Raw genomic sequence first — 14,099 nt, 5'->3', positions numbered from 1 at the left:
TTGCAATTTTTCCTTCTAGGAGACTGAGCTGCTGGATATCAGCCTTGTCAAAGATGCCAGATGTGGAAAACATGCCAGAGCTCCCAAGGTAGGAATTCTTGCTGTGTGCTTTCCTGTTACATTGATGACCTGGATAAAAAAGAATGGAAATTATATGCAAGAACTGAAAAGGAGAAAAAGCGTTCCCGCAGCTACAAAGAAGTGTTTTGCCTTTTATTTGTTTAATGCTGTTTCTGTTGAGAAGTGTTGAGATTGTTGAGCTTTTGTCTTTGGATTCTCTGTGTAAAAACCATCTGGAAGCTCTGCTGGCAGCACAGGAGCAAAAATCCTGGTTTGTCAAGGTACACTTACACAAGTTCTTGGCTTCCCTGATGGCAGGGAGATGATATTTGTTTGAGTCCATGTTGTATTTTGTGCTGGTGATTTTCCTCTTTCAGTGCCTCCTGAGGCCAAGGAGGAGGATTTGGGTGGGTTTTTTTTTTTTAAACTGCTATCAGAGAGGTCGGGATATCGGCTCCCTCTGGGTTTGTCCTGATGTATTGTGCACTCATTTACAGTCCCTACAGACAGAAGGCTGTAGATATTAGTTCTCTCTGGTGTTTTTGTTTGGGCAGACACAGCACATGAGAGGAAAAACCCAAGCACTCAGCTCTGGAAGCAAGAGAGTGCCTCAGAGCATCCCAGGAGTGATAGGAAGAAATTAAATCCCCCAGGGCCTGGAAAGCTTGGCCTTGCTGCTGCTTAGCCCTGATTGAACAGACCAAAAGAATGTTTCTCCTACTCTCATCTTTGGGGAGGAGTATTCCTGGGTCTGGATGACCTCTCTTCCTTGCAGCCCCGGGCCCAGGCACAGCCCCAGGGGCTGCTCAGCCCCCTGTGGGCCCTTAGGAATGGAGAAGGTTGTTTTTCCGTGCCAGAAAGCAGTTGTAGTTATCTCTGAACAGACTATTCATATTTGGCTTTCAAAGCTCTCCGTGTAGTGCTGGCAGCATTTTAAAGGCTGAGTTATAATTGAAATGCAACAGAAGTACTTTATGACATCCACATTAATACCAAATGAGTTCACCATGATTAATGGTTCTATGATGAATAGCAATAAAGTATTAACAATGTCTAGAACATTATTTTAAAATGCTACCTGCTTTACAGAGGACATTCATGTTCTTCTAACAAAATGTTTTTAGCTAAAATTTATGCATAGCTATTGCCTTGGTGACTTTTATTTATTGGGTTACATAAAGGCTGGTTTTGTTAGAGCACGTTTCAGATCTGACAGCGGTGGCATTAAATGAAGGGTAGGAGAAAATCCCGGCTCTCAGAGCGGTGAAATGAACCACCTGTGTGAATGAGCTTGCTTTTTGTCATTGATCTGTGTGTGGGCAGCAGCTAAACAGCACCTGGGCTGGCTGTCGATGGCATCTTGCAAACGGTGTGAACTGAAAGGCTGCTCTTGGGCCATTGGTGCCAGCTGTGCTCTGATCCTGTGCTGGGGCTGAGCAGAGGAGCAGGTGGGCAGCGTTACAGAGCCCCCTGTGTGTCGCTGCCACAGAGGAGCTAAAGCCCAGCTTTAGCAGGCTTGCCTCCAAGGCAGGTGGTAGCAGCAGGCATTGCACTGAGGTTTCCAGTTAAACTCCTGGGATTTTGGCTGAAGAGAGAGCCCTGGGAATGGAGGATACTCACCAAAGCTTTTCAGGGGCTCTTTTCTACAGCTCTGCTTCCAGCTGGGAGCACCCCCTGCTTTTACTGTAAAGCAAGAGACTGAGGTGCTTTTCTCTGTCACCCCACCACCCCTCCTTCTGCCCATGGTTTTGTACAATTTTCATATTAGGGGACTTCTGCCAGTTTATACTAATTTTTTTATATCTTTTCAGAATTCTAAGAGTAGATTTCACCCATGGGCTGTCATTAAAAACTTAACGGGAATCTTTAAACCTCATTTGGTATATTTATGATCTACTGCTGCTTTTTGATAGAAATAAGTGTCTTTTTTAATAAGCCTCGATTTCCCCATTAAATAAAAAGAGTAATTCCTTTTCATTTTTATAGTAAGCTAAGTTTCAGTGCCATTAGCTTTACCCCACAGTAAGCTACCAGAATGTGTGAGGTGTGCTGCCACACAAGACCACCAGCAAGAAATGATTTTAGAGGACTGTAGGCAGTCCTGGTTTCCAAAACTCAGTCTGTTCTCATGCTGCATTCAGTGCACTGCCATGAGTAGTCTTCATTTCTGAAAAAGGACTGAGAAGCACAAAGGGTTTTACCATTTCTTTTTTTGGTTGATATTCAGTTTGCATAGTATTTTTCCATAAGTCCAGTGCCATATGTTTTGTGGTTGTTCTTGCATGGTTTTTGCATCTTCCTGGTTTTCTCATGCAGCTGCTCTGGTTGCTTTCTCCATTCCCTCAATGTTTGGACTCAAAAGTTCCCCTGAAGGCACAGAAGTGCAGCTCTCACCCTGCAGTCCTTACTTATTGCTTATGTAGCACAAGCAATGAGCTGAGAACACATTTTTGGGTGCTGCAGTGAACGTGTGGCTGCCCCTGAGCAGTGCTGTTGCAAGGAGGGCAGGAACTGGGGTTTCTGGTGATGTAGAAGGGAGTTTTAGTGGGTACCAAGGCACTTGATGCTTGGGAGATGAAAAGCAGTCTACTGAAATGGCCCTGAGAAGCTCCAGCATCACCTTCTTTTTGCACATTGTCAGGGATGGCTCCTTCTGTCTTCAGCTGCTATTTTCAGAAATGGTAGCAGAGTTTTCCATCTCAATGCAATGTACATGCAAAGGATGATTCCTTGGTAGAAAGGCAAAATCTCAGGCAGCGCAGAGCACTGCAGCAGAGCTCTGCATGAGAAAAAAAATCAGTCATGTTCTGTTGGGAACAAGAAAAGACACATTAATTGTGTGTGTGAGGAAAAAGTGCCTCCATTCAAAGTAAAATGACATTTATAAAGAAGACAGGGAATTATAAAATTATCATCAGGATTTTGCTTTTTAAGTTTCTATTAGAATCAAGTAGGAAAAGGGAGCAAGAAGCATTTTGGGAACAAGAGAAAATCATTAGTTGTGAGGAAGCAATGTTTTATTTCCCTTTATTCTCACATTACCTGGTAATACTCTCTCAAGCTTTGGTTTAATGTGCAATGTGAGGCATCTTTTCCCTTGTAAAGTTCAGTGGCGAGGTCTGCAAAATCAAATAACACAAAATGTGCTTTTGTACTAGGAGGCATAGGAATAGCTGTGAATATTCACATGCCTTCTGGAAAGCATGGAGGTGCCTCTCAAAAGAGTGTCCGTGCTCTTTAAAGGGAGCTGCAGCTAAAAATGTCAGGCACCAGTAAATGCGGAGAAATGAATGGTCAGGTGGTGAAAATTTGGCAGCTGCAAACACGCTCACAGGACTAGGGAAGTCACACTTTTTACCATCTTGTATTTACTTTAGCCAATAACAGTTTCTATGGAAACTGAAATCTTAAGCAACTCTATGTGTTTTTACTAGCAAGAAGAAATATCAGGATTAGTTGACAGGGAGAAGGAAATAACTCCATGGTAAATGCTCGTATTGAAAACTTTTGATGCATTTGATCAGTATGTTTTCCCTTAGCATCCTGTTTTCCCTCATAAATCATTCAGCAGGAAATGAATTTCTTTAAATAACATATACTGTGAAACCTGTAGGAGATGAAATTATGAATGATAGAATCACTCTCATGCCAAGATGCGTTTAGAGAGTAATCCCCAATTTTAAAAAATCTCGTGGCTCCCCCGCCCCAAGTTTTCTCACTTTAACAAGCAAGCTCTACAGAGAAAAATAATTCAGATGCTTGAATGCCAGAAGTTTGCCAAGGCTCCAACTGCTATTTTAATATCAGCACCAGCCTCTCTGTATTTGGTGGCTTTTCTTGAAATGCTCGAGTGAGATGATTTTGGACCAACCTCACTTGTAATCCAAAAGCTGCTGTGGAAGGTTTGCTGACTTCTTCCACATCTACAGAGGAAAAGCGGCATTTCCTGAACTAGGGGGGCTCAGGAACTAAAAGGAAAACCAGCAAGGAAAGTCTAAATCATTGTTTAACTGAAAATCAGGTGATGTGGGGGGAAATGGGGATGTACAAGTCTGTTTGAATTGTCGAGCTCTGTACTGCAGTGTTTGCTGCTGCTGTGCACTCCATGGCACTGCCAGGGAATCAGTGAGACTGCCAGTAGTGCAGGGACATGTATGTTGTGTTTAGTGACACCCTGATCAGGCTGCCTGTGTGAAAGGGCAGATGTATTGGGCTTTTTCCTTTCCGTGCTCTCAGCCCATTCCCTGGAAAAGCCAGCTGTGTCCGTGGCTGGCACGGGACAGCGGCACACCTGCTGCCCTCCGCGGCGCCGGCTCCTGTCGCTGTGCTCAGAACGTCTCAATTCTGTCTCAAATGCTGCTGTTATTTTTGTCTGCTGATAGAAATGCACGCCGCTTTCCCTTCAACAACCTTGATGCTAAATTAGAAAATGTAAATTGTGCCGAAGCAGTGTTCTATTTCTGCCAAAAAGAAATAAAAATGGAATGTGCACGCAGCTCACCTTCTTCCCACTCACCTTGGGGATAACGGTGACAGCCACAAACATCCGCCCCAAATGTGTTTGTTCTTTTACATAACTGCTTTTTTTTTCATAATGATCATGATTGAGTTGCATAAACATTTTGTCTAGGTTGAGTTTACTTTATTAAGGAAGGTTAAGATGAATTTCTTTGTATGATATTTGGCCAGTGCTCAGGTGGAAATGGAAGTGGTTTAAATGCTGCCAGGAGCGTGGGAGATGGGGGCCCTGAGAGTGAGGGGGATTTCCTTGGACCCTCCACTGGCCCAAACTGGTGACTTTATTCAGAGCCTCTAATGCCTGGGGAGCTGGGACCTTTTCTGCAGCATGTCATCGCTGTGTAACTTAGCTCTGTCTGGCCAGCTCATTGAAATCACTATTTACTAACATTCAGGGCATGGCAAAAATCACAGGGGTTTTTCCAAGGCTTTCACTATGAAACATTTCCAGAAAGATTTAATTTTATTTTTGTCCCTGCTTGCTGGCTGTTTCAGTTAGCTTTCTGAGCTAGTTGGTTTTGCACTTTTCTTTGTTGTATTTATAAAGCCTTCATCTTTTTTTTTGTCTGTCAAAGTTTGCAGTGCAAAGCCTGTAATAAGAAATTCCATATTTTAAGAAGCACAGAGGCATCTTACAACTGTAATTTTAAAGCTTGACATTTAAATTTGAAAAGGTAGGCCCTGCTCAATTAAATATGTGATATTTGAGTTCCTGAAAACACTAGAAATTATGGGAAAAGCTGTGCTTGAAAGGCTGCTGCTGCTTTTGAATAAACCAGTGTACATGCACAATTTATTTTTTTTCCTTTGCCTGTTTTGGTATGACCAGTGGTGCTGCCCAGTGGTCCAGGACAGGGATGTCTCATTCCTGCTTTCACAACTAATGATGCTGATGAGCTGAGGGTGCAGCTGGGACAGCATGTCCAGCCACGGCTGTCACAAACCCCCACGCCCTGTCACTCGGGATGAACCTCACCTGAATCTGACAAATGGCATTTTTGCAGCAGCTGGCAAAAAATTCATAAGTTGATGGGATGACAAAGTCATTTTGGAGGTGCTTCTAATGGTGCTAAGATGTTGATACTGCCTATCAATTTCCAGTATTATCCTTTTGTTACCTTGCAGATCCACGTGTTACCTTTGACTTGCACCAAGATCACAAAGTCTTGGGAAAGCACAGCCCTATTGTATTACTACAGCAATAGTAATACAAAAACTAATAAATAAAATGTTGCTATCTGTAAAAATAAAGAATGCTCCATTTAGCTTGTCATGAACACTCAGTCTGGAAAGAATTTCAAAATTTTTTACTGGAAAATGTCAAGGTACTCAATAACTGAGCCATGCTAGTCTTTCCTTCAGAGCCATAATCTCCACCTAGAAATATTTCCTAAATATTAAAGTACATATTTTAGCAGTAGTGTGGAGAGATCTGGTGGCAGTGCAATACCCTTGAGCTTCAAATGTAGGATCAGCAGGCTCAAGTGAAAATGTCACAGCAGATGCATCTTTCTGCAACTGTTTAGAACAAATGATTAAAATTTTCCTGCTTTATTGGAATGCAGCTTGGTGATTTGTCATTACATCCCTTAGCTTGTAAACAGCCCTTTGGAGAAAGCTGTCAGGTTTTAATTAGTTGCAAAGGTTTGGTATGCTTGTTATCATCTGCATATAAATGGGGTTTTTGGGATCTCCTGATGGAGCTCTGAGGCTTTTTGGTCTGTGTGTGTCCCAAGGCGTGGCTGTGCCACTGGGATGCCCCAGCTGCACCAGACACCTTGTAGGGACACAGGTGTTCTGCAAAGAGACCTCCACCAGTATTACTGGCAAACATTTTATTAGGAATATGAGAGCAGGACCAAAAAGTCAGCTACAGGTAAGGTGTGAATGGGAGCAAATGAAAATAGCCAGGGACCCATATGAAGTACAAAGCAGCAGCAAACCATGGATTTCCAGGGTGATGATATCAGTACATTCATGTTAAATCCATTTTTCCAAAGCATCAGGCAGAAAGGAGACTTGTTTCTTTTGCTTTGTCTGCTGTGGATGTGCAAGAACGTGGACAAGTGCATCCAAATATCTGTCTGGGGTTTTTAATGCAGTAGCTTATTTCTGAAACCAAACCAAACAAAGCTCCCTTCCTATTTAATTCTAAATAGGATTATGCTGCCAAGTAAGGCTTGCAAATACTTCATTTTTAAATAAGTCCTGGGCAGTATTTGTGTGGTGATAACAAAAATCCTTACAGCTGTATTGAGTGAGAGTTGCCTGTCTGTGACTTTCTGAGCTCTGTCACCTCACAAACTAATCCTAGTTAAATAAACAAAATTATCAGCTGTTGCCACTGGGGAGTTCAGACACTCTGCCACTCCAGAGCTGGTAATGAGCCATCCACAGGGGTGTTCCTGCAAAATGGATGGCACAGGGAAGCAAAATGGTTCTCTGTAGGCCAGAGCTACAAGAATATTTTCTGAGGGCCAAAAGTTGGCTTAATGCATTTTCCAGCCCTTTGTGATTCACAAGAACAAAGTGCAGTGAATTCCTGGTGAAAACTGCTGTATGTTAAGAGTGATACACAGCTATACATGATGCAGGAAGGTTTTTCTTACTGTGGAGGACATTGTGGGTTGAGTCTTTCCAAAGAGAAGCATTTCTGCAGCTACAGACTGGAGGAGTAGAAGCTCCTCGCTGTGGCTGACCTGCACTGGCACTGCACAGAGGCAGAAGGAGGAGCAGTTTTCTGCACCTGCATCTTCTTCCCTGTGGTTCATAGCATTGGGAGTATCCAATACCCTTCTTAAGTTGGCTTTAGATGGCAAAAGTCAGGTCTTTGTTGGGAAGGTTGACCTGCAGAGAAATCTTGTTTGTGAATGTACATCTGTGTGATTCTTGGTGAACAGAAACCTTTTAAACCAAGGGCTGGGTAAGAAAGCAGGTGAATTAAACATTGTCCAAACCTAGCCACTCTTGAGTATGAGCTTGCCTTCATACCCCTCGGGTGGAGGTTGAATGATTAACCAGCCTGAAGTGTGAAGAATCTTACAGAGATGTCTCGGTGCTCTGGGACTGTGGCGTGGTGCAGAAAGGAACACTCCCACACTGATCTTACACAAAGGTTCAGGGAGCTCTCCATTTAATTGGTACCACGGTCCTGAATTGCCAAGCAGCACAGCAAGAAACATGAGTGTGTATTTGTAAAGCACAGCAATCTGTGAAAATGCAGGTTTGCCCTTTGAAAGACATATTCCGTATGGTTTAGGGTTGTGAGCTTCTGAGTTACACTGTTTATCTGGAGGAATTTGGATAAAGCACAAATGCCTCACTTTGGAGAAGAATCTCCTTGGCTGAAGTTTTAGGGAGTTCCTGGCTGTGATATTTTGCAGTGTCCAGTTTCTCTGTTGTCTTTTGGAATCAGAGTGAACTTAGAGATGTGATTTAGAACCAGGCCTGGGTGGAAGCTGATACTTTCCCACCCTGTTGTGCACTGTCTCCCATGTCTGGGGCTCATTCCCATCAAGGGAGACTGCTTTCCACATACCAGACTTCCAATGGTGGTTAATTACCATAACACCTGGTAAAAGAACATATCTTTTCCATATTATTTCCAGGAGGAATCCTAAAACAAGTACAACTTGCACGTGCTAATACAACATGATCTTGTTTGAATTCATGAAAGTTATGTCCAGTCCTGGTGCTAGGTCAGTGTTGAAACATAGTTTATTGCAACTGGTAAATAATTGGATTTTTTAAAAAAAATAGTTCAGAGGAAATGAGATCTTTCTGTTGTGTTGAAACACAGAAAAATTATTATCAACTCAGTCATTTTTATAAGAAATTACTGTGATGGAAGGTTCTGGTAGTTCAGGGGAGCTGTGCTAATGATGGGTCTGACTTGCTATGCATCCCATGCTGATTTTCCCTTTTCTGAAACACATCCAATATTGATAATGCCATAAGTGAAATTACACAAAGATTTTTTTTGTTCTTGTTGCTGCTCGGAGTTAACCTCCTTCCTCTGAGATTAATGAAATACATTTAAAATAATTTATATGAGAAATTGTGTGCTGTACTTGGGAGTGTTTAGCGTAAATGGCTTCAAAATGGTGTTTGCTAATCAAGTGCAGAAGCAGAAAATCTGTGCTAGGTAAGGTCATGTGTAAAGGGGAAACATTAATCTTGGAAATAATGGTTGTAATTTACATGCTGTTAAAATGCTTAAGAAAGGACAAAACTGAATCGAGATAAACTAAAGCGTCTGTGTGAATGGTTGCCCTCATGTTGAGACCAATGGAAGAGGCTGACGTGTGCAGGGATAGCTGATAGAGCTGTGGGAGCAGATCCCAGCCCTCCCCGGGCAGGGGGGCTCTGCTTTGGCTGCTGCAGAGAGCCAGACTCCCTTCTGAGAGCCCTTCAGATCAAAGCCAGCACAGGAAGGTTTTCGGCAGCACTTTTTTGGTAAAAAGGTCTAAGCCTCCATATGGGTTATTTGGCAGGTTGAGAGGGAAGGCTGATTTAGCTATCCCAGTTAGCCCAGTTTTGCTGAGTTGTGCCTTGGGAAGGACAAAGATCCCTTTGTGCCCCTGCTCCCAAAGCTGGCTCTGGGGATCTGCCCACACTGCTGCTTCCATGGCCAGAAGCCTGGAGCTGCAGCCCAGCAGCCTCCCCCTTCCTCCTCTGTCTGTGCACATCCCTCAGACCACACTGACTGTGTAGGAGAGAACGTCACCTTCTCCACAAATATTGATCTGTTTGGTTAGAGCAGTGGCAAAGTGTTTCTATCCAGCCTGGACTCTTGCTACTGGGGTAAACATGCAAGGTGCTGGACAGAGGCAGGAGGAAGGGCAGGACAGGAGCTTGTTGAGGTCTCGTGGTGTGTGTGTTTTGCAGGTCTGTGCATGAACATTTTCAGAACTGCCACAGGGCTTTGGGTTTGCTTGGTTTTGGCTGGAAGTAGAGAAGTTCTTCTGGAGCTGCTTTCATATCGTCCTTGAGAGTTTCTGTGCAGTGGCCCAAGGCTCTGGGGTGCTTTGGGAGCTGAGGCTGCTGATGCTGTAGAGTTTGAGTCTGATGAAAGCGTTCAAGGCTAGTTTGGATGAACCTCTGAGCAGCCTGGTCCAGTGGAGGATGTCCCTGCCCATGCCAGGGGAGTTGGAGCAATATGGTCCAAGCCATTCTACAGCTCTCTGGGGTCCTTGGTTGCTACTTCTCAGAATTGATGTGTTCATCATTGCACCGTGTTTGTCCCTGTACTGAAGCGGCAGCCCTTGTGCATGTTTGTGAAAGGAGCTATTGCTGCTGGAAGTTCTTGTAGGCATCACTGACTATGATCCCCCTCGTTTTTAAAGGCACTTAGCAGTTTGTGGAAGTATTTCATTGTAGGAAGTGATTTTGTTTTCAAGACTTTTTTTTCTACCTGCTGGAGCCAGGAGAGTTTCAAATGGTGGGAGGAGAAGTGGAATTATTTAACTGTTGCTTACGTAATAAAAAAGGAGAATTTGCAAGCTGTGCTTAGGTCTCCTCATATTTTGATGATGCTTGCCGTTTCCTTTTGGTTCATATTTAAAGTGTTCTCTGAAAGCATAATCACTTGATATTGCTAATTTAAATGTTTGCATGTGACACTTGCAAATTATGTAATTAAAAGGAACCCTTTACTGATGATTTTAGGAATCAGATACCAGCTTGATTGAGAGCATTTAAATGTCCACGTGTTTGAAAGGGAGGTATTATGTTTTCTACTTAACCTAAAACTTCTTTGGACAAATTACGAGTGCCAAGGTAAAACTTATCAGGCTGTAAACAAACGTTACACAATCTCTGTTAGCTTTCTGCCATCTGGCAAAGCCCAGTGATTCTCAGACAGTCTTGTGCTCTTCACAGCAGTGCTGTGCTTGGCAGCGTGGGAGAAGCTGCCCGCAGCTGGCAGCGCTGCCAGGGGAGGAGAAGGAGTGCTGCAGCAGCCACAAGTTCTTGTCCTCTGTCTCTGTGTGGACCAAAACAAACCCTTCTGCTTGTAGGGGATGGGGATGTGAGGTTCCCTGCCCTGCTCCCAGACCAGGTGCCTGCTGCTGGCACTGTGGGCACCTCCCCCTGGCTTTAGGAAATTCTGTATTTGTGAGCTGTTCGAATGTCAGTGCAATAGCTTTAAGCAAACTGAGCAGGTTGTGCAGCTCCACAGCAGGGAGCACTAACATGAGCACTCCTAGTGCTCCTATACAGATTTGCTCAACACCATTGAAGTTTCCTGTAATAATCAGCATCCACTGTGAACTCCCTTCCTGCTGGAAGAGGGAATTGCCTGAGCTGGGATTGCACATCCCGTGGAAGGGAAGTGGATTCCTGCCCTGCCTGCCTGCGGAGCCTGATTCATCGAGGCTCTTGGCATGGGCTCCAGAAGCCTTGTAGGAAGAAGCCCTGCAATGACCAAGAACTTGTTTAGCACATCCAGGAAAGGTGTGATCCCAGGATAAGAGCTGGGAGACAAAGTGTTGTTTAAAGAGAAGTCTATATTAAGTAGCCCAGAACTAGGATGAGTGATGAGAATGTAGAACTGTTGTCAGCAGCTTTCCCCTGAGTAGGAATTGTGCCTGTTAGTCATGCAGTTTATCCTGATGATAAATTCAAAACTATTTGCAAGATTATTTAGGGTATGAGAAAAAATCTGTTTTCTTTTACTCTTTGAGCTATGTCAAATGTGATACAAAGCTATTTGATCTAAAGTTATTTCAATTGTAGGTGTGTATTAGAGACATACTGAGAATTCTAATGTGCTTATAAACCAGAGAAAAAGATGAGGAGAGATGTTTTTATTTGCATGAAAATAGTGAACCTCTGATGTAGATGCAGATGGATATTTTTCTTTGGGTGTGCATTGTCTATTGCCCCTGGGAGTGCAGAATTGAATTGCATGAATACATAGTTCAGTCTGGCGAGACAAATGTGGTACAGTTGCTCTACCTGCTGCAAATAAGAGAACTGGAGATAAAAAGGTAAATACTTGTTTTTCTCTGCTTTTCTGCATGGGATTATGCTTGAGAATTGCAAGGACCGCCTTGCAAGTGTTAATACAGGCTCTGTGGTCTCAGCAGAACAGACACAAAATAAAAAAGCTAAAGGCACACAGCAAAAGCCCTCCTTGCAATCCATGTGCCCAGTTCTGCAGGGAGAGAGCTGAGGAGTGGATTTCATCCTCCCTTGAACCATGGAGACAGCTGTTTACACAACCAAGCCGTTTCAGAGTGGTGTTTGTCACAGGCTTTAAACCCAGAGCTTATTTACATCAATTGCTGCAAATCAGAGCACTTGGGCAAAGCCAAAATCTATTTATAGGGCACTTATCAGTGCGTCACGTGTTTTCCAGTTCCCTTGATGGTGGAGTGAGCCCACCCCCGGTGAAATAAAGAAATGCTTTTCTAGCTGGGGCTGTGAGCAGAGGCAGCAGGAACACGGGGCTTCGTGTGCTGCCTCCAGGTCTTTGCTCTCCCATCAGTGGGTGATGGTGGTTTGGGGGATGGATTGATTTTGTTTGGGTTTTGGGATGTAGAACGCTTAGAAATGTCTCCAGGAAATGAAAAGGCAATCAACAGGCAAATCACCAAAAGAAAGGAAAAAAAAAAAAAGGCAGTATTTCAGTTATTTATTTTTGAGATGTGCAGCAGGGCTCTTTAAAATTCCCATCACCCAGAGGGAGTTGATTGGCTTCCTTTTAATTTTGCTTCAAATAATAAAATCTTGGCTTGAAAAGCCAAGTTGAGCAGGCTTTGCTCACCCAGAATCTCTCTTTCCCAAGTTGCTCTCAATACTGATTAGTGGATATAACAAAGAAAAACCTCGTCACATTGCAAAAAGTTGAGCTGGCTGGTCATGTTCTGTGTGTGTAAGAGAAAATAATGTGCAGGCTCAGAACAAAAGCACTAATGTTTGAAACCATGGCTGGGGAAGAAATACGATGGCTTATTGTGTTTGAAGAGCTTTCTTGAAATGCAGGGACGAGTGATGTGGGCAGCAGCTGGCTCTGGGTTTAAATTCTTCTGCAAACCCTGGGCTGGGAGGGCACAGTTTAGTCTGGGCACACAGAGCAGAGCCAGGCTGCTTCATTCAGCTGGCTTGGTTTGGTTTTCAGCAGAATTTGTTCAGTGTGTTCTGTTCTCTTTGTATTTCTGCGTTGGGAGCTTTATTAAAAGTTGCATTTTAACAAATGTAGAGTGATTTTTATTTCTTAAGTGTGAGAATGGAACAAGACAAAACCAATTCTGATGAGCTTCTTTAGCAAACAGCATCACAAGGGAGACTTGGAGGAAAAATTCCATGTAAATTCATCTTTAGTCTAAAATTCCATATTTTAGAAGCAGTAATTAGTTATTAATTTAAATATCTTGCAAATATTTCTGTTGGTTTTCTCATTTTAAATACTTGATATCAGTGGAAATCACCTATATTTTTCTAGACCAGAGCCAGATTTCTAGTGAAACAAATAGTTGTTTCTTAAATTTAAAAAACCACAGAGTGAGTACGGTTGGAAGGGACCACAGTGGGACATCGGAGCCAAGCACAATCTTTTCTGTTTCTAACCTGAAATCTGTTTCTGCTCGTTGTTTATTGGTGTTGCAGACAGGAGTGCTGTTACAAAGCATGAACTATGCTGTCTGAAATAGACTTCTTTAGAAATGTGGGAAATGGTTTTGTCTATTTTCTAACGTGCCTGTCATCTGTTAAAAGTGACTTTTTCTCCGGAGGGGAAGAGCTGGGTGGTGCTCGCATGCCTTGTCTGGTAGGAATGAAGTGTCAGCAGCTGACTGCAATTACATTGTCTTGGAGACACCACCACAGACCGGCCAGGGCACAATAAATTGGTGTGACAGTCAGCCAGGGCAGGTGAGATGTGGAAATGGAGACCCCAAGGACAGGGGCAGAGCTCTGGAACCACACTGAGATGCTGTGAGCTGGTGCCACCCCCACAGCACTACAAGCGCTGCCTCTGCCACAGATTCTCACCCTGTGCCTTGCACTCCAAGCAAAGGCACGTGGGCACAGAGCACCAGGGAACCCTCAGGGCCTGGGGAGCAGCAGAGATGTCTTCTCCAGACAGCATCTGGCAAGGCCTGGACAAGATGTGGGGGCAAAGAGCTCCTTGTGCAATCTTAGCAGTTGTTTGGTTTTTATTGGGAAACAGCTAAGCCAGGAAAAAGTCCAATAAGCAGCAATTAGTAATGCTGGTGCAGTTTTAGTGCATTGATGTATTTATTTTCCTACTCTTTCTACATCTGTATTTACTTAACTCAGCTGGAGTCCAAACAGTTGCTCCTTTGAAGGGGTTTGAAGTGCTGTGTGAAGCACCTTCAGCTATGGAGTTCAGCTGATGTTGGATTATTTCAGAATCACAGAATCGTTAAGGCTGGAAAAGCTCTGAGGTCATGGAGTCCAAGCTGTGGCCGAGCTTTCCCCATGCCAACCAGAGCAGAGCACTTCCATTCCTTCACAGGGATGGTGACTCCATCTCCTCCCTTGGCAGTCCAAACCAA

The 14,099-nt window shown here is 43.6% G+C and overlaps 1 protein-coding gene across 4 annotated transcripts in view; it reads left to right on the top strand.

The window, feature by feature from the left end:
• Positions 1 to 14,099, top strand: part of PLCB1 (phospholipase C beta 1) — a 337,610-nt gene that overhangs the window by 94,884 nt on the left and 228,627 nt on the right. For all 4 annotated transcript variants that reach the window (XR_005953588.1, XM_041417186.1, XM_041417187.1 and 1 more), the window contains exon 3: positions 20 to 88. Coding sequence is in view for 3 of the 4 variants with exons in the window: in XM_041417186.1 (XP_041273120.1) it covers positions 20 to 88 (69 nt within the window). In the remaining variant the exon portion in view is untranslated. The remainder of the gene's footprint in view (positions 1 to 19; positions 89 to 14,099) is intronic.

This window comes from Onychostruthus taczanowskii, unplaced genomic scaffold, assembly GCF_017590055.1.
Source record: "Onychostruthus taczanowskii isolate IOZ18803 unplaced genomic scaffold, ASM1759005v1 scaffold55, whole genome shotgun sequence".
Lineage (NCBI taxonomy): Eukaryota > Metazoa > Chordata > Aves > Passeriformes > Passeridae > Onychostruthus > Onychostruthus taczanowskii.
The sequence above is the reverse complement of the archived record's forward strand: the minus strand, read 5'-3'. Positions and strand labels throughout refer to the sequence as shown.